This window comes from Parasteatoda tepidariorum, chromosome 7 (genome assembly GCF_982258835.1).
Source record: "Parasteatoda tepidariorum strain Cologne lab strain chromosome 7, Ptep-v5.0, whole genome shotgun sequence".
In the NCBI taxonomy this organism is placed as follows: domain Eukaryota; kingdom Metazoa; phylum Arthropoda; class Arachnida; order Araneae; family Theridiidae; genus Parasteatoda; species Parasteatoda tepidariorum.
In genome coordinates this window covers 12,331,190-12,356,903 of record NC_141761.1, presented here as the reverse complement: position 1 = coordinate 12,356,903, position 25,714 = coordinate 12,331,190, and the positions used below count along the sequence as shown (strand labels likewise).

Sequence of the window (25,714 nt, the reverse complement as noted above, 5' to 3'; positions counted from 1 at the left end):
TGACTAAATTATAGGCAATTATTAATGTGATTTTGAAAGCCCTGTGTTTTTACTATATTATTACGACATGCGAGTTTCAAAACACATTTAAATAATCACCCATTGATAGAACTTATTTGAGTACATTTCATTGAATTCCTTTAATTTAATTTATTTGTACACATTTCCTTCCAAATGAATTATTGAAATTCCCTCAATCGTAAATAAAATAAAATACCTCTTTTAATTCTGACATTTCCTCAATATTTTCATTACAGCAGTTAAAAGCTCTCTCAATAATGCTCGACATCAAACCTGAAAGACAGTGAAACTATTACATTAAAAATAAGTATTTCATGATATAATTTTTAAAACAAATAACAACAAAATTATAATACATTACTGAATATTATACGAATTGAAATTTATAAGTTCTCAAGGATCAAACAAAAATAAAAAGAAGAAAAAAAAGAAGACATTCTTAACATATACTTTTAGAACCCTTGTTAATATAGAACACAGGGGTCTGACATTTTGTCAAAGGTCCATTTTTGTAAAATTGTGAAAAAATTACTCGTAATTTGTGAATACAAAATAAACCTTAAGTCACATTCTTTCAACCAGGGTCCGTCTTTGTGAATTTGGGCAAATACAGGGCTGCCATTGGATGAATACAAGAATAATAGTAGCTTTAGTTGCATCATAGAAAAAAAGTCTCCTAAATAGTCTCCAAGATATATAAAATAGGTGCCAACATCATATCCTCCTTTAACATAATTTTAATTATTTGTGCTATAAAAGTATAAAATTCAAATAATATGCAGTTAGATACTCATATTTTATAAAAAATGTACATTTATTTGTGGATTTACCAACAATATATAGATAGAGTAATGCTGAAGGAACTGCTGCAGAAAACTTCCAAAATTTTTGAACATTTTAAAAATATCTATTTTTAGTTTTATTCTTTATGAGGCATAAGGCTTCAGATATCATATAAGAAACAATAGTTGTAATTAAAAAAAATATTGAAAAAAAAAGCTAGACTAAAAATTTTAGGCATTATAAAAAATGAAGTATAAATGACCTTTACTTTCATATATGAATTTTTTTAACCTTACTATGAAATAAAAATTTAGTATAGAATAATCAAAATCTGCATTCTAAAAGTACTTAAATAATTTTCAACATTAATATGAAAGGAAAATTATTATATAGGTACAAATAAATTAAAATTAAGAATTTTATGATTGAAAATGAAGTGGGAAAAAAACACACAATGTTGTATAAAATGTAAAAATTTATTATTTTTTTAACATTTTCTTGGGGCTTTTAGTATAGATATCAATTAAATTTGTTTTCCTTTTATGAACAAGTTTATCAATTCTAACCGATTCAATTTCATGTTCTCTCTCTGTTACTCATAATTTTTCAGCAGCTTCATGAGTTAAACATGAATTGGCAAGCAGACACAGAAGCTGACGTACTAATAAGAATTCATGTTCTACCGTGTTCTGCTCCTCACACCCCCATTCAAAATGAATGAATTGAAAAACAAGTGCAGTTGCAATACTTGACCTTGAGTCATTATTTCGTTTTGTTGGCTGTCACTGTGCATTTTAAAAGAGGAATAGCAGAAATGAGAGGATTTAAAAAAAAATAGGATATAACAGGGGGAGGAGGAAGAGTGCAGAAATAATAGAAAAAGTAAGCAAAATATGACGTCTGCAGTCCCTGCAAACTTCAACATTCCAAATCGAACCAAACATCAAAACAAACCGATCCAAAATTGTAATTACTTGTGGACCCTTATTCTGTCACACTATGCATAAAAACAGGGAGTTTTATTTTTATCTGCTACAGAACAGGTGAATTTGAAACTCGAATTTCCTTTCTCGGCTCTAATTTGCAGCTGCTTAGTTTAGACATTTGAAGAAAAGAAATAGAAATATTGTAATTTAATTCATCTATCAAGTTTTTATTATATTTACTTTTCCTAACCGAAGCATTTCCAAATTTAAAGCTTATTAAAAAAATTACGATCAGAATTGGACAAAGCGAATATCACCATTACCTTTTTTCTATTGTAAATAGCTCTAAAAAAAATTAACTACCCATTTTGTGTAATTGAAGAGATTTTTTTTTTTTTTTTTTTTGCTACTTAGTTCAAATTAAAAGAGGGGGGGGGGAGAAAACGTAATCCTCAGAGATATTATATGAGCAGGAGGAGCATTTACGCAGTGTGAATTCCATTAGTCTGATTGGTTAAACATGTCTGTCTTGCTTTTGACATCAGTGAGGAAGAATAAAGTTTGGATAAAACGAAAACGCGCGGGGGAAAAAAGAGGGGGAAACCAAAGTTATTCTTAATTTCAGTCGCTAATTGGCTTAAAAAAGTCACCAATTTTACGCACTTCATTGCAAATTAGTTGTTTTTACTCATATTTCTACTATAATAGACGCCCTAGTTGCTATTGCATGAAAATAGTCGCTTTAGTAGCCTTTTTAGTCGCCAATGGCAGCCCTGCAAATAGTCCTGTTATTGCAAAATTTGCTAAAAACCTTTGCAAGAAGTTTTTAAATTGTAAATAGATACAAGATTCTTTTCAAACAATTGCTGCTATTAAATTAGAGATGCAACATACAAATATTTGGTATTTAGCCTATACTGCTGAACGCAGAATATTCATTTCGGAAGAAGCGTCTGCCGAAGACAAAACTTAGTTTGTTCACATCTGTCTTTCTTTCCCCCCACCATCGAGGGAAGGGTTTATTCGATTAACAAAACAATAATGAGGATAAACAAATTTGTGAAGGGTTCAATTTAAAGATAAATTATTTTGTGAAGGGTCCATTTTTAAGTTAAAATATTTTGTGAAGGGTCTGTTTTTATGAAAAAATATTTTGTGACGGGTCCGTTAACGGACCCAAATTTCTTCTAAACAGACCCCTGGTACATAAAAGACAAAAAAGTACATATTTACAGGAACTGAGAAAAATTGAAAGATCAAATAGGGCTTTTATAGAAGATGATGAATAAAATTTGAGAGGAGTTGAAACTTAAAACCACTGAAACTGAGATGAGTTGAAACAAACTGAGGGGCTCAAAGAAGATTTTAAGACACATTTTCTTGTTTCAACCTACAATCAAAGAGGTTTTGTACCTCTTTGATTGTAGGCTGTAACTAGATGTTTATTAAAATAATATACCTTAACAGTGATTTGTGTCAGACTTGGATAGATTGTTCTTAAACTTGAATATTAATATGCAATTACTAAGCTGAATATTTTTTGGCCACTTTTTAATACAAGGATTCAAAAAATATACATTGAGAGAAGTCCCTGAAGAACACTTGGTGGGTAATTACATAATGATTAATAAAAAGTTTTAAAAAATTATAAAAGGACAATGCTTTCATTCTAAATATTGAACAAATAAATGATTTCAATAGTATGCAAAAAAAAAAAAAAAAAAAAAATATGTAGTTTTAAGGTTGCAAGAAAGTTATTTTAAACATAAAAGATTAAATAAAAATTAAATAATAAATACTATAAAATAAATGATTTATCACTTGATAAAAAACTTCATACGCTTAAAAAATATACAAAATTTTAAGCATATAAAGTTTTAATATCTTACCGCTTCAGTTTCTTGGGATTATTTATAAAGAGACAATCTACACTTGCAAGATACTTTATTAATTATATATTTATTTATTAAGAGCAAATCAAGTGAAATTTGGATAGAAATCCCTGTTTGAGGAAAGATTTGATTAAAATGGTGCAAAAAATATTTCGTTTCATTTTGAGGCGGGATGAAACAAGTTTGTAATGACAAAAATGTTTGTGTTGGTTTTGGGGGGACAGTAGAAATCGACAATGTTAACCTTCATCTATCAAAAGGTACCTCGAGATTGAATTCAGTTAGCATGTCTTATATATTAGTGAATTTATGTTTCAAAATCGTAGTGGTAGTTATGCCACAATACTCTCCCCTACCAGAATTTTATCAGGGATAGATTTCAATGTATGGATATCACTAATTACCATATTTGCAAAACACTGGGAGAATTGAATTAAGTTCACCGAATTTTGAGCATTTGTCCACAGAGCTGTATTAAGTTCACGGTTGAGGTCTCTCCTGTTAGCAGTCGAGTGTGTGCAGGATCCCGTAGCTTATAAATGAGACTGAGAAGCAATAGGCAAGTAGGATGATGACACAAATAGAAGGTCAACTTTTCAATGTGTATCATCCATCGAAATAGGCGTGTTCACGTCACGTGTGCAGGTCACCAATGTAGGGGTCAACCTCCAGATCTGTCAAAAGCTATCTCGTTGGTACTGGACTGTCAGCATTGAGTTGTAGTAGTATATAATTGCAACACTTTTGCATATTTACTTTGTAAAAGGTTTGAGTATCAGATTCGAGCTCTAACAGCAGTAATCACAGGATTAAGAAAAAAAGGCACTTTAAGTCGACATCAGTGATTCTCAATCATTCTGTCGTGGTACATTTGTGTGCTGCCAAATTTTAGAAATTAAATAGAAAAAATTATAATGTTTTTTTTTATTATGACTAAAGTTTAAATTAAACAAAAGTATTTATATATAACATTATATATATATACTTTTTATAATTTTTCCACGCCCTACTGGCGTGAACATCTTTGTCGGCGCTAGTCCTGTCTCTGAAAATCTTAAAATAAGTAGGAAATTTAATGATTATTAAAATTATTAATTAATGAAAGAAAGCAAGTTATTTATTAACTTACAAAAGAAAATAAAAGCTAACAATTAAAATAAGTTATGACAATCTCTGACAGTTTTAAAATGTTAATACAAGTAGAAAATTTAATGACTATTAAAAGTATTACATAACGAAAGAAAGCAAGTTAAATATTAACTTACAAAAGAAAAGAGAAGCTAACAATTAAAATAAGCTATGACTATCTCCGACAATTTTAAAATAAATAGGAAATTTAATGACTATTAAAATTATTAATTGATGAAAGAGAGCAAGCTCATTATTAACTTACAAAAGGAAATAAAACCTAACAATTAAATTAAGCCATGCAATTAATAGTTAGAAAAACTAATTGGCAAAAGATAACAAACAAAAAAAACAAGCTAACAATTAATAATTAGTACCTTTCGTTTTTGTAGTACATATTACTTTATTTTACATACAAAATTCATATCATAAACTATTTTACTCAGTACATTACACAGGTAAATAAACTACTTTTAAACTTATTTTTCACAAGTTCACAAAGAACCACTGCTCTACATACAGGGTTGCCACTCAAATCTAGAAAAAAAATTCCCTGTGCTGTCCCCGTACATATTATATATAATATTTTAAGAGGAAACAACAATTACTCTGCTCTCGTGTGAGTTATATTGGGCTAACTATATTTATCAGAGTTAATTGCTGGAAAAACAGCTGAATGTAAATAATGCTATAGTAAATGAAATAGTTTAGTATAGCAGAAATATCATGGTTAAATATCCCATAGATTACGCTTTGAGTGGTCACCCTTTTTTAAAAGACAAAATTCCCTGCATTTTCTCTGTTATTTTAAGTGATTTTTAAATTCCCTGTATTTTCCAAGTTTTTCCTGTGGAGTGGCAAGCCTGACATACTGAACAAAAAATTATATTTCAAAGTGAAATTACCTGTTTTGGAAGAAAGATCTTGCCATTGGTTACTGCTGTCTTGAAGACAGAAAATACAAAACCGTTCAGAGAATTTTAAAATACCCTCTGTTGATTTTAGTCTGAAAATAAAAAATATTTAATCATTGTAATAAAAAAAAAGTTAAGATGTATCCTTTCTTTTTGTTAAGAATTGTCAAACTATGACCAAGATGAGTAGTCAAATCTTTCAACAAAAAAATAAGCACTTTTTAAGCGTTCAAAAATATTATTAAGCACTATATACATTAAGAAAATGCAAAATAATTTTCAAAGACATTACATGAACATGATAAAATAACTAGTTTCTGACAAGGAACTCTTTTCTTGATCACATTAGCCATTATAAAATGTCAAAGAGATATTTCGGTTTGATATCGGAGGGTGAAAAAAGAAGCCCGAAATAGAGACTGCAGTAGAGTTGCACATGAGAGCGCAATAATCTCACTGAGGCACATGCAGACCTGCAACTATTTCATCAAACATGTAAAATGATTGGTGCTTTCATACGCTATGGACCGACGGTACACCGAAATGGATTGTGGTTGAATGATTTGTGAAAACGTTGAATAGACAAATGTGAAAAGTTCGCTTTTACATAATACATGACGAAAATCGAAATGGTATAGAAAAAAAATCTCATTTTCGAAAAGGGGAAATTAAGCAGTTTTTAAAAACACTCCATGACAAAAGCACCTTTAAGGGGCTTTAAAAAACGAAAGTAAGCACCTTTAAGCACTTTTTAAAAACCCTATGCACCATGATGCCATGAGGCGGTGCTCATGTCAATATCATTCAGTTGCCATTCAACTTCGGAACAAGGTGCATCTCCCTGTAACTTCACAATGATCCTGTCAATTTTATATCTTTAAATTTGTAATTGATAAATTAACTAAAGATGGCATATGAAAGGCATGATTGCTTCTAATAATAATTTTTTATGAATATGATCTGTTGATTTTTCTGTCATCCCTTCAAAGCTATTTAATCAGAAAATATTTTGCTTGGGGCTATAAATATCAACAAATTTAATTATCAATCCAATTTAACATGAATTAAGTACAAACAGATTGAAAAAAAAAAGACATTCTCAAATTTAAATTTGCACTATGTTTTGTGAATAAAAACTTCTTTATTGTTTCTAACAACCCCTGTGGCAGAAGTTTTTTGAGCTATCTGCGATAAAACTCTCTATCACCATTATATTTCTGTAAGATACTTTTAATAATAACAAACATATATGTTTTAAATTTAAAATAACAGAAGTGTTGTAAGACTATATATATTTTATTAACCCCTTAACTGCCACTGGTGTATATATACGTCTCGGCCAGACGATGCGCTAACTGCCGCAGGCGTATATATACGCTTTCCAGAAGTACGATATTTTGCATTGCGCTGTTTAAATAGAGCTACACCCCCGACTTGAGCATGCAGTAAAATGACCTTGAAAGTGTTCACCAATGGAAGTGTTTGCAATGAATGTATGTATAACCAATTTCAGAGGAGGGGAAGAGGAAATGATAAAGGGATGTGTTGGAAAAGTTATATCATAATAATTATTGCTTGTGTGTTTCGATTTGAGTAAGGTCGTCTTTATTCTTCTTTCGCTTTTGTTTCCCGTGTATATTCGTCGAGAATCCCGCTATCAGTGCAATGAATGTGATGTTGGTTTATGTGTCCAACCATGTTACAGGATTTATCATACAACAGCTAAGTTTCAAAATCTTTTAGATAGTATTTTTATTCTTTAATTTAAGTTTTGTATTTTCTTTTTTTCCTTTTTCTTCTCTTGTGAAAGTAAACTGTTTTTAAATTGCAAAGCGTGCATCTTTCCCCCCCCCCACACCAAAACGCCACGTAACAAAGCGCACTTGAGCGAAAAACGGTGGCACTGGGGAGTGAATCACATAAATTTTTACTCGGCAGGTAAGGGGTTAATAAAACATGTAATAATTTTTTATTCTAATATTATGGGTGATATTCTTGCATTTTGTGAGAGGGACATACAAATTATTTCCTTCTTTGCATTTTGTGAATAATTATCACACTAAAAAATATAATTAAAAATCATGAAATTCGTTGCAGTAAAAGCCGGAAAAAAAATTTATGATGGAATCAAGAGAATCAGGCTCCTCAAATGCTTGCTTCATTTCGAGATTACGTTGTTATAATAAATACTATCGCATAAAACATATCGGTTAAAAAAACTATGAAAAAATCAATAGCTATAACTGCCAAAAATTCGATAGAATTATTGCTTTAAAAAGTAAATACTCAATTGCACGATTCGAATTCCGTATGATTTGAATGCGATTCGAATTTCGTATCATTCGAATCATACTGTTCGAAATATATCGAGATATTCAAAATCCATGTGAAAATCAATATCGATAACTGCGAAAAATACAATAGAAACATTACATCGATTTACGATACTATTGGCGTAAATCGAGAGTCTCTAAAAGGAGGGTTTGAAAAAACCCAGGGAAAATTCGGTTTTATTTGAAAAAAAAAAAAACACAAGGAAAATTTTTTTTTTCTTCATTTAGTAAACTTTAAAGTTTTACTGTGTAAATAATTTTATTTATTAATATAATATATATAATTATTTATTAATATAATTATATAATCCGTAAAAACTAAAATTTCATCCGACTTTAAATTTTAATAAAATAAAACTGAAATAAATATTTAATGCTCTTCCATGATTTTATAATAAGATTAATAGAAAGTGAAATTAAAATGACGTATATTTATAAAGAGTATCAGGTCCCATTTTTTCCCCAAATATTTAACCTATGGAAAAAGGCTTCATTTTTAGAATAATAATTTTAAATTTATATTTTTAATTTCAAAAAAAAAATTAATCTACAAAATTATGAAAAAAAGTATATATAAAAAGTTTTAGATTATTTTTTTTAAAACCAGAAAATAAAACTGTTTAAATTTGATGTATCACTTAGTAAAAAATTTTTTAAGTGGTTTTTTTCTTAGAAAAAACCCACTTAAAGATTTCAATAGTAATATAATATTATAGATTAAAGTTTCTCTTACTTTACAAATATTAAAAACTTAAACATATGAAGCACGAAATTATATTTGACAAATTTATGCTGCACAATAAATTATATAAAATTAAATGTGCATCAATAAGTTTTAATGAAAACAGTTTTTTTTTCGAAAAAATCCACTTAGTGTTCCAAGTGGGTTTTTCAAGGTGGGCCCATTCAATAAAACCCGGGGGGGAGGGGGTTCAAAGTGGGCCCACTTGGCAAGCCCTGTCTAAAAGTGATTATCTAAATGCATGATTCAAATATTATGAGTAAATTTCTGTACAAAAGAAAACTAAATTGTTTTACTTTTCAAAAGAAAAATCTTTCTACAAGAACTCTAACATTCCGCGGCAATGTCGCCGTGTCACTGCGATTCTGCCATTGGGCTGACAATATAACATAACTAGAACCCCTTTACTTAACAATTATCTCAAGTTTTAAGTTAAGGGATTAATGACACAATATAAGCTATTAAACAAGAAAAGTAAATATGAAAGCTTACTTGCATAAGTATATTTCTAACGGCAGAATTTGAAAAATATGAAGATTCCAAAGTACTTCTAAACGCATTTGATGCTAAAATAGTAGAATGGAGAAGTGTAAACAGTATGTATATTGCTTTATATAAAAATAAGTTGAAGCACAACATTCAAATATTTTTAATGTTCATAGCTGTATTCTTAGTTATTTTAATGAGCTATTGTACGGTAAGGAGGATGTAGATATAAAAAGTTTTTTATTATTCACTTTTTGTAATTTTAACAGTTAGAATATATGGATGATTCTCACAAAATATGACAATTCACTGTCCCTTGCTCCAAGAACTTTTTTTAAAAAAAATTAGTGAATAGCATTGCTGTTAGCATTTTTAAATTTAAAATGACTTTGCACTAGCATTAACTGTTTTGTATAGTTAAAAAATTTAATTGAGCTTTAAAATTTCATGTATCTGGCATGTCACAAACAATGTTTCCTATAATAACTAGCTTCAAAACTTCCAACAAATTTTTCAATATCTAATTTTTTTTTTTTTTTATCTTAACCGGTGTAAGCATTTCTAGAATATACGCATAGGGTATTATTTACAAAAACTTCTTTTAAATAATTTTTTCTGTTGATAATTTGTTTGTCCCAAGAAAATCAGTCATTTGCCGGGCTACTTTTATTTAGTGGTTTATAACCAAAATAGATAGAGCCAGCAATCAATATCTTATGTTAATAGATTGTTTAGATACTTTCCTATATGAACATGTCTTATAAAGAACCAATTTTCTGGTTCAAAATTTATTTCAAAATTTTTTTCAATGTGAGTAGGTATTGGTGTTGTCATTTTCCTGGCTTCTTGAAATCATTAATAACAAACTACATAGAATTATCTGAGTTATTTTAAGAAATCCTGTTGTTTTCTGCAGAATATAAACTTCTTAGGCCAAAACATTAAATTAAAGTAAAGTTATATGCTATAAAATGGTGAATTTGTCATTATCCTGGCTTATGAATGCCAGGACATTCAAGTGTTACCAGAAATTTTTTTTAATTGCTAATACTGTAAGGAGGAAAAGCAAAAATTAACCTAATACCAAGTTTATGTATGATTGTAATATGCTTGGATGTAATCAAAGTTATTTATTTAATGATTAATTATTATACACAATTTTATTCTGTACATATCAGCAACAAAAATTTTTTTGATTCTTTCTACAGTGGACAAAAAGAATTAATTTAAACAATATATGGTCCATCTAATATAAAGGTTTAAGTTGAGTTACTCATTAATAACTTAAAATGTTAGCTTGTAATGTAAATGTATAACTTAAAATTCAAGATTTGGTGAATTTCAATTTTATTTTTTTTTCTCAAGCAAATGTCAATAAACTACACTGCTGTCTGTAAGATATTAATAAGTGTAACTAAAGAAGTATACAAAAATTTTTTTAGATTATATTGAAGACTTTAAATTTGAAGAAATTGTTTGGTCGAATTGTCATGTTTAAAAAGAATCACCCATATATATATATTCGATTTAACTAGGTATTCTATAGAATAATGATTACTTGATCTTTAAAGTAGGAAATATGAAACTCATAAGTTCTTTGAACTGGTTCTAGCTACTTTTAGTCAGTTTTGAACATCTTATAGCTGCTTTGCAGGGACGCGTGTTTGCATGCTTCATTCCGTTGCCTTTAGACAAAGTTACTAATATGAGCAATAGTAAATTATATAATCAGCTTCTCCTTAATATTTTTATCAATTGATTATCCGCATTAGAGATAAAATGTATTTTTGGAAACATTTTAGCTATTTAAGATCAATTAATTTATAAAATAGCTTTTAATTTTTCACCTTAACTGTCTATCATTAGTTATTTCATAGAATAACTAGGTAAAGTATGAAATTTTTCGTCTGTTACATAATTAAAAATGACTAGTCTAGCTATTTCCTGAAATAACTAGTTATTCGATGAAATAAGTGAATTATAACACTTTAACCGTATTATGTATATCAAAAGGAGATACCCCCCCCCTCGAATATACATTAAAACTACGTTACTGGAGTCTAAAAGTCACTTAAAGATTATTTTACATTATTCTGACATTATATAAAAAGTTATACTTACAATATTCAAGAGACAGTTATAAAACTCTTCAAAGTTAAAATTCCACCTCATAGATGATTTTAAGAAACTGCATAGTTTGATAAAATTGATCTGGAAAAAAATTATTGATTACTTAAAATAATAAAAGAGTATGTAGCGTCATCATTTAAAACATAACTGGAAAATCTAAACTAGCTTGCATTCAATGTTAAACAAATAGAATTATTAACTGGATGGTGCTGTACAGTAGTAGAACAGTACCGTTTACGGAAAGTGGTAGCAATGGAGAAAAATGCATTGTTTTTCGAGAGACAGTGAAAGTATCTCAAAAGTGGGGAGGGGGGCTCTCCTCCCTGGATATATGTAAGTATGCATATCTATATACATATATATATATATACATATATATAAATATACATATATATAAATATACATATATATAAATATACATATATATATACACATATAAGAGTGAAACCTCCTGTTATGAACACTCCTGCAAAACGGACACCTCTCAATACGGACATATTTTTAATTCCCTGGGAATCTTCTACAAATAAACTATTATGTACATTTTCCGCAAAGCAAACACTCCCGTAAAAGGACGCGGACAGTCATCTTGGCCCTGAAACGTTATTTTTTATCTCTCCAAACTGGATGCTACTTTTTCTAAAATTTAAAATTTTGCTTTAAATTGCAAGAAAAAAAATGCAACTTTTCACTAAAGCATGTAAATTTTTTCCTAATCCATAACTAAAAATATTGTTAAGTTATTTCACTACTAAAGAATCAATCTTCCTCTTGTCACTTTGCCTTATCTTTGCAAAGAAAGGAGAGAAAATGATACTGATCTTGTGAAATAATTCAGACAGCGGCATCTTTTGATCTGGACAACAAAGTTTATGAGACTGTTAAAATGATGTCTTAAATACTCTCAATGCTTCTTCCCTACTGAAAATTTCTTTCATTTTCTTATAAATTTGAAGACTGTATTTAACACAGCTAGGGTAAAAAAAAAGGAACAGAAGCATAATCTTTGAGGTGTTCATATAAATCAGGGGTGGCCAAGATCCTTGAGAGTCAAGCCATTTTTCAAAATTTGAAATTTTTCGCGAGCCACAAATAAATGTGTACTATTTAAAAAGTATTAAAAAATTTTTTTTTACATAAATCATATTTATTAAGAATATATAAGTAAAAATACAAAATAAACACATTTATTTTACTTCTCTTGATAATTTTTTTAAAATTTGGTGAATAATTGGTAACAGCACTTCTCAATAAGGCTGAGGACAAGCTTGCAACTAGCAGCTTTTTCGTCCCTCAATGAAATAGATATACTACAAAAACAAATTGAAAGAAATGTTATATTCCACAAGAACAAATTGTTTTGTTGAACAAATTGCAACTTGTGAGAAAAATAAAATCAAAAATATCTTTTTTTTTCAGTATTTTTAAATTAATTTCTGTAATACTGTAAGCTTCCGGAGAAATTCAGGGGCTCCTATGTTATATAATATTTCTCAACATATTTTGTTGTTTGACAATTTCTGAATCAAGAACATCCAGTTCTGTTGCAGCAGTTTTGGTCAATTTAGATTTACTTAATTTCAAATCATCCATCTTTCCTTTAATTCGTTTTCTAGAAATTTCAGCTTTTTTATTCCTTTGTTTTTCTTTTTGCTTCTCATGCATGTCTCCATCTTGCTCTAGATCCTTTCACAGCATCTAGCATTTTTTCATTAATGTCTATGTTTTTTTATTCCATTTATAAATGAAACATAATCATACACACACCTTTGTGAAATAATAGAGTCTTCATTGAGGTTTTCAACCAATAAGCTTTTATTGATTGAAAACCCCCCTTCGACTCTTGCGTAACCATGAGAGAGGATAAGGACAATTTTTATAACCTCCCACAATTTTTTTTTTCTCCATGCAAATATTTCGAAAAAAATTATCTAATCTCTTCTGCTGTGGATTAAACACTAAGAAACTCTTTTGCTCTTCTTTTTTTTTGGCAACATCACAAAACAGTAAAAATTCCTCTTTTGATTTTTCTGCTGTTGTTTCAGCCACTATTGTCTGCAAACCAGTTATTCACATAAAGATCAATAAACCTAGCAACCCTATCAAAAATTCCTTATCATTGGATAAACAGGAGGAAAATTGCTAACAGGACAGGTTCTACCAGGGAAAGAGGAAATTACATATTTTGAATTACAGAATTTTTCCCTGAAACTTTATTTTTTGCCTGTCAGTCTTTGAATGAACTATAGTTTTTTTTTTATTTTCCTAACTTTATGAATATGTAATACTTAAATAATGCTATAGTAAATGAAATAGCTTAGTATAGCTGAAATATCATATAGATTACGATTTGAGTGGTTGCCATCTTTTAAAAGACAAAATAAGAAACAAAATTCCCAGTTTATAAGGAAAAAATGAAAATTCTCTGCCTGTTAATTTTGATGATTTTTAAATTCCTTGTATTTTCCAGGTTTTCCCTGTGAAACAAAAGGTACTTTTAACGGGAAAAGTGGCTTCCAATTAATGTATTTCTACTGCCCACCAGATAAATATCCCAGTCTTGCCTTCAAAATAAAAATCTTGTAATACCTCAGATTCCTATTAACGGAAATATATTTATAACTGCAAACAATGTAGAACATTCTAGGTACAAAAAATGCAAAAGGTATTTATGCGACCTATTTTAAAAGGAACCAATCGTTTTTAAGTAGGAACCATTTATTTTTCAGTTTGTTTTCTTGAACATTCTCGTTTTGCTAAAAGAAAAATTATGCCAACAGAATATTAACTAATGCACAGAGGAGAATATTACTAACTAATTTATCACACTTGGGATCGAAATTATATTCTAAAATTGATTTAGAAATGTCAATAACAAAAGTATCGATGGCTTTATCAACATAATGCCTTTCGAAAGTCATTACTGAGATGGTGATGAATAGAAACGAATTTATAAATTCATGCCGAAGAACACTGATGCATTTTAAAGTGAGGTTAGGACGAATTTAGAGAACAAAATAAAGATATTTAGACAACAGATACTTAGACAACAAAACAAAATTTAAAAACAAGAACTAATTTGCCGCGATTCATAGTTGCCATTCTTTAAATTAATAAGTTTACGAGTTTTTAAACATAATGTTTAAAATATTATAAGTTGTATTTTAAGGATTAATTTCCTTATTTAACTACGTGATAATTTTTTGAAATTCATAAAAAAATCTCTCCAGAATTTTTCTTTCAAGTATTTGTCCACTTAAGTTCAGAGTTATTCGTCGAAAGTGGATTTCAAAAAGTGGCATCAGTTTTGACAACATACATACCCTTTTTAGCAATATGTGTAATATACGATCGCATTATTTTAGAAAAGTGAAAAGCAGATTAAATTCGTATCGTTTACTAATAATCATATGCTTGTAAAATATATTCTAATCTTATTACTGTTTAAATACAAAGCGTTACCGCAGTTTTCATAATTTGAACGTTTCAGTTTTTATTTTGGGTACAAATATTTGTCCGATGTGATGCTGTGTTACCAAAACTGTGAGAAACATCGGGCAATCAAGGTTATTGCTTCTTTATTTGAATGGAAATTATCTTTTTCTTATTTGCTCATTTGATTCTTAAAGGTATGTAAAGGCTATGTGCTTTAATATTTTTTTAAAAAAAGCACAAATTTACCTTCATGCTCGTTTGATTTCATTTTTGAAACGCAATACAATTTACTTCATACGATCATCCAACATAACATATTTACTTGTACTACTTGTTTTTATTCTATTGTAAATCATATATGTCAAGTAGTATAAATTAATAATTATATGTCCTTATGTTTGTTTTGGAATCTAATGTTTATTTTGTATCTCACAGTTTCAAGACGAAATCCGAATAAAGACCAATAAAACTTAGGTAATTGAATCTTTTGATTAATGTGAGTATTTACATGTGTAATGCAAAATTTCTTGATAGTCCCTTCAATACTCTATTGCTTAAGTTTACAAGATCATATAATTTAATTTTATGAAACATTAATAAATCTATTGTTCTATCATTCTTTTAATTTTGTGCAGCAATATGTTTACAATTCTGATTACTATATCTAAATATTTAAAATTTTCATTCAATTTATGCTTCTTTGATCTATCATTGTTTCAACTTTATAAAGTAATATATTTTTAATTCTGATTTGTAATTACTGTAATTTGGAACTTTTCTTTTTTAAATAATTATGTGTAGCAACCACATGTTATTGTAAAAAAGTAATTGTCATTTTATCTAAGAGCATCTATATGTTTTAAACTGAACATTAATTTTCAGGGGAATAATATTTTGAAATGTTTAGAAATTTGCATATGCTTTCTTACAAAAGCAAACATTTTTTCCAATTGAGAACTGTTCACTGTGTATTATATTAAGGTCTATTTTGTAATATTAGTTTTTGGCAATCCACAGGAAAAACCTGGAAAATACAAGGAATTTAAAAATCACCTAAAATAACAGGGAATTTACAACCTAGGAAAATACAGGGAATTTTGTTTCATATTTTTTTCTTTTACGAAATGGTGACCATTCAAAGCGTAATCTATGGGATATTTAACCATGATATTTCAGCTATACTAAACAATTTCATTCTCATTCACTATAGCATTATAACCAAGGCATGATTGCTTCAATACTTGTCTAGTAGGGTTGCAAAAATCCCACCTACCCAGTAAAACCTGCCCGGGTTTTACTGGGTAACCCACCCTAAAGTGGGCTTTACTGGGTTCTTCTAAGATTGATTTCTTTTTTATCCTTTGTTATGTTGAAAAGCTATTCTATTTAAATATATATGTAGTCTAGCCTAAAAAAACTAACCTATGGTGAAAAAACTAACTATGTTGGAGACACGTCAGTCACCTTGCTGGCTAGATTTGACTGTATGGCTATTGATTAGTCAGTGCCTTTCATTTGCTTTCTTTGCAAATAAAATATTTTCCTCAAATATTTTTTAAGACTAAAATATAAATAAAAAGTAATCCTGTGTTAAAATAAGTTTCAAATGTGTGATGTGTGTGAGTAAATATAACATTTTGCATAGTGATGTCAGAGGAAACTTTTTCAGACTTTTGCATTAATTTATTTGTATTAATTTTTAATTACCTATATGTTAAGTCAATTTATAAAATTAAACTTTATCAATATTAAAATAGGCTGTTTTAAAATAAGGTACTTATCCCTGCCCTCTCTTTCAAAAAAAACTCCATTAAAACATAAAAAACCCAGAAAAGCCCAAAAATACCAGAAAAGCCCATTAAAACCCAGAAAATCCCACCCCGGTTGGGTTTTTCTAGAAACACCCGGTTTTTTTTGCAACCCTGTTGTCTAGTTAATGGGATCAATAAAAAAAAAAAAAAATTTAAGGCAGGTAGCTATTAATTTTTACAGACAAACTTCAAAATTTTTACAAATATGAAGTATGGGCCAGGATAGCCCGGTTGGTAGGGCACTTGGCTCATGTCCGAGAGGTCGTGGGTTCGATTCTCGCCGGCCAGAGACTCCCTGTGTAATAAATGGTGATTGATGTGCGTTAAATTTGTTGGGGTTGCAAAATCCTTCAAGTTCCCATAATAAATCAATACCTCTGGGGGTACGGATCCAGGACCTCCCTTCTCTTCTGTATTGGGATTAAAATTTTTAGTCGTAAACCCAAAATTGGGTAGGCTGTTCACCAGGGTGCGTAGTGTTTTTAAAAAGTGCTTAAAAGTGCATATTTTTGTTTTTTAAAAGCCCTTAAAGGTGCTTTTTTCATTGATTATTTTTTAAAAGTGCTTTATTTTCGAAAGTGATACTTTTTTCTTTACCATGTCGATTTTCACCATGTATACAAAACCACGTTTTCTAGTACCATGTCAATTCCGTCGAGTTCTTTACCATGTCAATTTTCACCACGTATACAAAACCACGTTTTCCTCATTGTTCTATTCGACGTTTTCACAATTCATTCAACCATAGCACATTTCGGCGTTCTAACCGTCTATAGCACATGAAAGCGCCAATCATTTTACATTTTTGGTGAAAATACTTGCAAGTCCATCTACTGAGCTGAATTTGGTGAGATTGTTGCACTCTCATGTATAACTCTGCAGCATTTTGCAAGATATTCTCAATTTCTGGCTTCAGCTTCATTTTCGACACTCTGATATCTAACCAAAAGATCTCTATCTATTTATGGTGGCTAATGTAATCAAGAAAAGAGTTCTTTTTGTCAGAAACTGATTATTTTATCATGATCATGTAAAGTCTTTGAAAATTATTTTGCATTTTGTTAATGTATATAGCTCTTTAAACTATTTGAGTGCTTAAAAAGTACTTAAAAGGTGATTATTGAAAGAATTGGCTAGACAACCTGTTCACCATCGGTTATAAAATAAAATATGAAGCTTGAAATTCTATGAGAGAGATATCCCACCACATATTTTCTTACGTGGTATGGCGTTCTCTTAAAACGCCCATTTTGCCATTCACCTCAAAAATGAAATAAAATTCACACTTTTAAACTCTTCTGATGATTTATTCTGATAATGTATAACTTTGAAATATTTTAGTATAATTTTTTACACTTTTTTCAATCAATGTTTTATTTTTTAATAAGTAACATACAATTAATTTTCCCTTTATTGCAGAATCAGCCGCTCATTTATTTTCAAGTATTATCAAATTAGATTTTCTTTATTACCTAGACACAAATGTAAAATATTTTTTATAGAGAGATGGCAAGGTTTAGAACTGAATAGATTAATCTATGGTTTAAACCATCCTGTCCAAAACTGTCTTAAACTGTTTAAAACCCTTAAGTTTAAGTTTTATATTGCATTTTTTTTTTTTTAAATCTTTTTGTAAGCTTCATAAATTGTGTAGACTTAACTCTTAATTTTAAATTATAATTATTCAAATACTTTCAATATTGCATTGAACCAGTTAAAAAGAATGGAATGGAAAAAATAATCCTGTATCCCATTCTTCATAGAAATTTTATGAGCTTGGAGAAAAAAAAAATTTTGTTTATCTTTCTTAAAACTCAAAAAGTCTTACTTTATAACTTAAACTTTGATTCGTAGAATCTCCATTTTCCTAAGCATACTCAGCTATAACTTCCGTTTGTTTTATTATTGTATATTTTTGTTGAAAACTTAACATTTTCAAGTTTATATTTATCTGTCATATGTATGTATAACAAAATGTTCTGCATTTTTGTAATTAATTAAAAAAAAAGAACACTAAATTTTTTGTGAGGAATTTGCACTAGGTATTCAAAGGGCTCCCATGGGTCAAGGAGAATAAGGAAAACCTTAAATTGTCAGGAAGTATTATTTTAATTTTAAAAATCAGGGAAAGTTGCATTATTTGTTAAATATGTGCACTCCATAAATAGCCTTGTTGCAGTACTTGCATTCTGCATTTCTTAGATGGAAGGAAAGTAAATTCTGCATTTGTTTCATGGTGTGTAACATTTTTAAAAAGCACTTGTTTTCAATTTTCGTTTTTTAAAAGCCCTTTAAATATGCTTTTTTTTTCATTGGGGATTTTTAATAATTACTTTATATTCCCTTTTCAAAAATGAGATTTTTTTTTCTTCTTTATCATGTATTATGCAAAAGCGTAGTTTTCATCTTGTTCTATTAAACGTTTTCACTATTCATTGAACCACAACTCATTTCTGCTTATCATCAGACCATAGCCTATGCAAGCACCAATCATTTTACGTATTTAATAAAATATTTGCGAGTTTGCATGTGCATCTGTTATGAGACATATGTCACAGTTTTGAGAACTTTCTGCTAAAGTAAATTTTAATTTTACCAAATTTTTTTTTTATTACACAGGGATGATTGTGCTCCAGAAGAGCTACAGATTTCCGGATTATTCGCTAATTGCAATCCGGAAATTCAAGAAATCATTGATCACATTTATGTATAAAAATTCTTTTATATTTTATTTAAAAATATTAGAACTAGAGAACTAGAATTTATACTTGACTTCTCTTTCATTTGTAATTATTTTTTTGGTAGAATAATAAATGTGATTAGAAATAAAAGTAAACTTATGCATAATTATTCATTTAAATTATGCTGCATATAATTTATTTTGAATGTTTGAAAATATCAATGAATTAAATTTATAAAGATATAAATTTTTGTTGTTGCTGTTTTTATTCATTTACCTCGCACTAGAGCTGCACAATGGGACCTGAGAATGATCCGAAAACATGCCATCACAATTTCAATCCTGTGCAGAGGGGATGACACCCCTACTTGAGTAACCCGGCTACCTGCACTCGAAATCGAGCACTTTACTGTATTACAGTTAAACGAGGACCAATACCGCACACCCTTGATCCCTACGCAGACTTATCGTCGTGGACACCCGCCCACCCACTGATCGCAGCCAGTGATGCTTGACTTCAATGATCTGCTGGGAACCGTGTCTTAACGATCAGTCCACAGCGGGACTTTAATTTTTTAAAGTGGGGTATTTAATGATTTTACTCAAAAGATTTTTCGAATTTTTGTGTTGGGCTTACAATCACTCCTGATTATATTTAGTTTTTCTTAAAATATTCTCTTTGGGTTGTTTTTCAAATCTTTGCAGATAATATAAAATTTACTTATAATATAGATTGCATAAAATTTCATTACTATATAATATCTAAAATGTTTTTTGCTTTTTTCCCCCTTTAGGTTTACAGATGAAAGAGGGAAATTGGATCATATCAAACAGTTCTGTCGACCTGTCTTAAGTTTGAAGTTAATTCTTTCATTTTTCAAAAATGAACAGAAGAATATCCAGAAAAATGGAACAAAGTTCTGTCGAGCTTTCTATGAGTAACGGAATCATCAACAGTCAGTCAAACTGGTCTCGATGTAATTCCTTCTCCTCTTCTTCGAGCGACTCAACCCTGTATTGCTCAAATTCGTCTCAACACTCAAGTTTCTCTGGTCGCAAGCGACTTAGAAAAGACGAGTCTATTGGCAAGATGGTGAAAAGATGTCGCAACTCTTCTGGCTCTTCTGCGTCTAGTAATGTGTCTTGCATGAGTGATAAAGATATAAATCCTCCCGCTCAGGTGTCACACGAAATCAATTCTATTGAAACTTTAGATGATATGTCACCTTCGACTTTTCAACATGAAGCATTACTGAGTAGTAGACTCTCGCATCCTTTGGACATGAATGCTGTGTTGCCCTTCCGGCACAATCTGCGACGCAACATACGCAGAAAAGCATGCAGCTGTGATTGCACTGCCACCTGCACAACTGTTGTGGTTAGTAGACAATATAATGAAATAGGTGAACAAACGGTTGAAGAAAAGACAGTTATATCTCGCACTAAGGTGAAAACTTTCGTTGATAGCAATAATGCTCAAACACCCATCAGGCAAGTCCAAATGTCGAAGGTATCCTTTCAAGAGAACGTGGCTCGTGAAAACGAATGTTCATTTCAAGAGAACATGGCTCACGAAAAGGAATGTTCATTTCAAGAGGACATGGCTCATGGAAACGAATGTTCTTTTCAAGAAAACATGGCTCATAAAAACGAATGCAATAGGAGACGTCGTCCTGAAATTGAAAGATTGTATGAATCTTTGCATGAAATTAAATGGGCTAAAAACTTTTCTCCGGATAATATCTTGAGACAGCTCGATGTAAGGCAAGCTGCTTCGTGTTCCGCTTTTGGCAAAGTATCTGGGGAAAAGCCTGCCAAGACGAATAAAAGTTCCACAGCCAGTGGCCAAATTTATACAAAACTGCCAAGTGAATCTCCTGGCAAGTCTAATTTTAAAAGGTGCAATAAGTCGTATCTGACGCGATCAAAGATTCATTCCTTGCTGAATTTTGAAGATAAATTGGAAGAGGAAGATTCAAATCCACCAGTGCTCGAAAAGAGTATTATTATAACAGCCGATGAGACGTTAGATATTGATTTTCCTAATTATAATACGTTTCCAGTTCTTTCCAAAGAGGTTTTGACTCCTGAAAAAGATACTAACAATATAGTAGATTTATCCTCTACTTGCAATGCAATACAAACTGAAGTGTTAAATTTCGATGTAAATTTGCATAGCGATGTCGACAACCATATTAGTGAAATTGTCGATTGTTCATCAACGTTTTTTGACGTTGCAGATACTATTGACCCATGTGTTGAAGAAGTGGGTGCCGAAGTAATCGTCTCTACTTCCTGTGATAATGACTCTAAGAATTTGCCTTTGTTGACAGCGGTAAAAGAGATCCACTCCTCAAATGCCCCGCTGGAATGTCCTCCCGTGTTAGAACAGTGCGAATCATCGTTTAGTTCTGTTAAAGACAGTTCAACGACAGCCGACACATCAAACGTCAAAAGTGATGAATCGTTTAAAGATTTTTTCCCTCCCGTGAATTCCCATTTCATTTGTGACGAAGATTATTCCCTGTCATCATCTTTGCTTGAAGACTGTAAAAGGAACTATTCCGACGATAATGGAAACCTTGAAAAAATCTTAACTCTTGATGACAATTTTGAAACTCTCGAGGTTGGAGTCGAAAAGAGTAATGACATTCAGAGCTTCTGCGATATCGATAAAGTCGACGATGATTCGGAAGCTGATCTACAATTAGTCCCCGCTGATGAAACAAAGAATGCTATCAGCAAGCCTCCTGTTTTAGAACAATGTATACCAAATAATGTGTGCTATGTAAATATTAAATCTGAAATATGCATCACTGAAAATATTAAAAGGAAAGATATCGATGAGAATGCAAAGGATTCTTCGGGTGATCGAGCAAACTTACTAATTCATAGAACAAAAAACTTTTCAACGAAATCTGAAAAATTGTGTAAATCCGTAAAAAGTAGCCTTAAATCTGAATCATACATCATCTTTTTGGGAAGACGTATTTTAAGAAAGTACATGAAAATAATCAACTCAAAAGCTAAAATGCGATGGAAAATTCCTAAAATGTGCAATAAGCAGTTAAAGAGTTCTGCCAATAGCCTTAAAGCCTCACCCATTTCTAGTAGTGTCTGCAATATGGAAAATATGTTAACGCACGACGGTTCATTGGCCATCAACTGTGCACAAATGCCTCTCTCCGTAGGGTCGCCTATTTTTTCTTGTTCATCCCCTTCACGAATAACTGAAACTCACTCTGTGAATAAAAAGTGCATATCATCTAGTGAATCTACAGCCACTGTTGTAAACCCAAACTGCGCAACTGTGATACAAAGTTTCAATCAAAAACTTTCCTTTTCGACATCAAGAGAAAATATAACCCTAAACCAAATAAAGAATTCATCTAAAACGGATAAAAAACTGTGCTTAAATAATAATAGACAAACAAAGAAGCCCAACAACATCTTCAAAAATCATTATTCAGAAAATTATGCTGATATTCCTGGTTATTCAAAAATCCTGTTGGCAGCTAAGAGTAAGTTTGTATGATTGTATTAAAGTTATATAATTTTTTTTGTTGTCAAAAATTGCTGTAAGTTGCGTATCATTTTTAAATTTTAAAAGCCTTTAAAGGTTCTTTTTTTCCATTAGTGCTTAATTTTGCCTTTTTGAAAATGAGATTTTTTTTCTTTGCCATGTCATTTTTCACCACGTATAATGCAAAGCCGTGCTTTTCACATGGTTCTATCAGTGTTTTCATCATAGAAAAAAAATGGGTGAGACCCATTATGGACCTAAGTGACAACACTTATTTTAAAAAAAAATCTTAAAAAATAATTTGTAATCCTTTTAGGATGAAAGGTTTAAAAACTGCAATATTTTTGGCTTATTAAAAAAAGGTTTTTAGTACAAACACTTTCGTTCGACAATAAGAAGAAAATTCTAACAGAAAATAGCTGTAAGGTTGCATGCTTTCTGGGATATATACTAGAGTAAAAAGTGTGAATTTTTTTTCTAAGAACAGTGATCGATTACCATGCAAACACCAATAGTTTGAATAGTTTATCACTAGGAAAAATAAAAAGTCAGCCGAAATCTATTTTTCTTCGTTAAAATGAAGTTTTTAGGTGCTGAACTCCCTAAGTGATAATGTCTCTGAATATGCTTGAGATTACCGAAGTCAAGCATCACTGGCTACGGTCAGTGTGAGAATGGGTAACCATTAGGATCAGTCTGCATAGGGACCGAGGATGTGCGGTATGGGCTGTGCGAGGATGTGCGGTATCTTCGTTAAACTGTTCGACCATAAAGTGCTCGACTTCGCTCGCAGGTCATTGGGCTACTGAAGCGGAGGTGCCATCCCCTCATCAGAGGATCAAAATTGTGATGGCATGTCTTCGGATCATCCTCAGGGATGTTTCCCAGACCGTCGCCAATAGCCCATTCTGCAGCTCCAGTGTGACATAAATGAACTACAACAACAACTAAATATGCTTGACAACCAACTCTGTTTAGTATTTATAGTTAATTAAAGTAATTTAAAGTGTTTCGAATCATACGACAGCAACTTTTAAACTGGTTTGAATTTTTTTAATTGCTATACCCTAGTCGCGATGCCTCAGGGGATAGAGCGTACGTCTTCCAATGAGTTGGACCGGGTTCGAATTCAATGATGGCTGGTCGATACGAATCTGCATCCGGCTTGCACAGACCACAGTGCTGACTTGAAATATCCTCAGTGACAGACGGATCATGGGTTAGAGTCCTTTTGCCGTCAGACTAACCATGGGAGGCTCACGTGGTCTTCATCTCCATGTAAGGTAAATGCGGGTTAGTTCCACTGAAAAAGTACTCCATGAATGCAAAATTCCCCCAATACTTGATACAAGAGCTCCTTTGTTTATTATATTGAGTTCAAAAGTAAAAGGCTACAGAGTTGAACATTAGAAGTCGTAAACCCAAAAATTTGGTCAGCTGTTCAATGACGGTTACAATAAAAAATGAAAAAATTGTTTAACCCTTAACCGGGATAGCCTGGTTGGTAGGGCACTGGGCCCATGTATAAGAGGTCGTGGGTTCGATCTCCGCCGGCCGAAAACTCCCCTTGTAGTAAATGGTGACTGGTGCACGTTAAATCTGTTGAGTCACAAAGTCCTCCATGAAAGTTCCCATAACAAGTCCTACCTCTGGGGGTACTGATCCAGGAGTTTCCTTGTCTTCTGGATTGGTTCAAAATTGTAAGGCCGCGGAATTGAACATTGGTAGTCGTAAACCCAAAAATTGGGTCGGCTGTTCAGTGACGGTTACAAAATAAAATACAAAGAAGAATTTTATACCCCTATGCTTTTTAATTTACTTATTTTAATTAGCTTCTTGGTTTTGAAAATTACTTACTATTTGAGGATTGCAATTTGTTAGCATCTCATTTTTTTAAGAAAAAGTATGCCTAGTTTAAAAATGCCTTATTTTATGTGCATTGAGTTTTCGGGCTGTAAAAATGTGTTTAACTTTGTTAAAATTATTGCATATCTTTAAAGTGCTTAATTTTATGCATGTGAAGTTTTTTAGTTCTATTTTAAACAGTATGAAATGTAAGAGGGGCCCAAAACATTTCTGTGCCCGGGGGTCCTGCTTGCTATTAAGACGGCCCTGTCCCTACCCTGTAATAATATTGCATGTGCTTTTTAAGAATACTGTTAGCATGAACATAAAGTTGTCGTTGTGTAAAAATAGCCCTTTTGAAAAAAGAAGACGTTAGTTCCTTCTTTGGAAGAGAGAACACTTTTAGTTCTTTTTCTAAAAGCGGTGCAATACTGATTGGTTAATAACAGTTATACTACTAAAGGGGTTTAAAAAATGTAGTACATTAAAGTTACTATAGGCTTCCATAAATTTTGCATCTGTCCTAATATTATAAAATTTATTATGACAATTTTTTATATCTTGTTGTGCGGGGGGGGGGGCTCGTCTTAGAAAGGTTTAGGAATCCTCTATTGTAAGACATTTTTAAGATTTAAAAAAGTTCTTAAATGTGGGATAGAATAAAGCACATTATATTGAGGCACCACAATATTTTTCCAGTGTTGGGATTTTGGACTTCCTAAACTTATTTTGGACAGGACACATGGATTTTACTGTCCTAAACTGTCTTAAAGTGTCCAAAACCTTGAACATTGGTGAAAGGTAATTTAATTCTATATGCGTAACAATTGTCCACATAATAATTGTATAGATTAATAAATATTTGATACTTTTTACACAATTTGCTTTAACTTGTTAAATTAGAATGATATAATAGGAAAAGATTTATAATTTGTGAATCTCCACAATTCAATGAACAACAAAAGTGAATACCTTTAAATATGACTAAATATGATTTTAATGCTGTTAAATAATGTTTTTGCATAAAGATAAATAGTACAGTATTAAAAATAATAATCAACTTTT

The 25,714-nt window shown here is 30.8% G+C and overlaps 2 protein-coding genes across 13 annotated transcripts in view; one reads left to right on the top strand and one right to left on the bottom strand.

Annotated features, from left to right (window-relative positions):
* Positions 1 to 14,470, bottom strand: part of LOC107437470 (Fanconi anemia group A protein homolog) — a 73,493-nt gene extending 59,023 nt beyond the window's left edge. For 2 of the 4 annotated variants that reach the window (XM_016049483.4, XM_043054142.3), the window contains exons 1-5: positions 14,172 to 14,436; positions 11,347 to 11,436; positions 9,232 to 9,305; positions 5,656 to 5,756; positions 218 to 294 (exon numbers count right to left, since the gene is read on the bottom strand). In XM_016049483.4, the coding sequence (XP_015904969.1) occupies positions 218 to 294; positions 5,656 to 5,756; positions 9,232 to 9,305; positions 11,347 to 11,436; positions 14,172 to 14,276 (447 nt within the window). In that variant the 5' untranslated portion in view covers positions 14,277 to 14,436. Of the gene's footprint in view, positions 1 to 217; positions 295 to 5,655; positions 5,757 to 9,231; positions 9,306 to 11,346; positions 11,437 to 14,171 lie in introns of all 4 variants that reach the window. The other 2 variants (XM_071185356.2, XM_087167319.1) reach the window with 2 other exon arrangements.
* A 188-nt stretch (positions 14,471 to 14,658) lies between these two features.
* Positions 14,659 to 25,714, top strand: part of LOC107437468 (uncharacterized) — a 35,104-nt gene continuing 24,048 nt past the window's right edge. For 2 of the 9 annotated variants that reach the window (XM_087167317.1, XM_087167318.1), the window contains exons 1-3: positions 14,844 to 14,984; positions 15,226 to 15,264; positions 20,076 to 22,802. In XM_087167317.1, coding sequence (XP_087023443.1) covers positions 20,165 to 22,802 — 2,638 coding nt within the window. In that variant the 5' untranslated portion in view covers positions 14,844 to 14,984; positions 15,226 to 15,264; positions 20,076 to 20,164. Of the gene's footprint in view, positions 14,985 to 15,225; positions 15,287 to 20,075; positions 22,803 to 25,714 lie in introns of all 9 variants that reach the window. The other 7 variants (XR_015435306.1, XM_087167315.1, XM_087167314.1 and 4 more) reach the window with 6 other exon arrangements.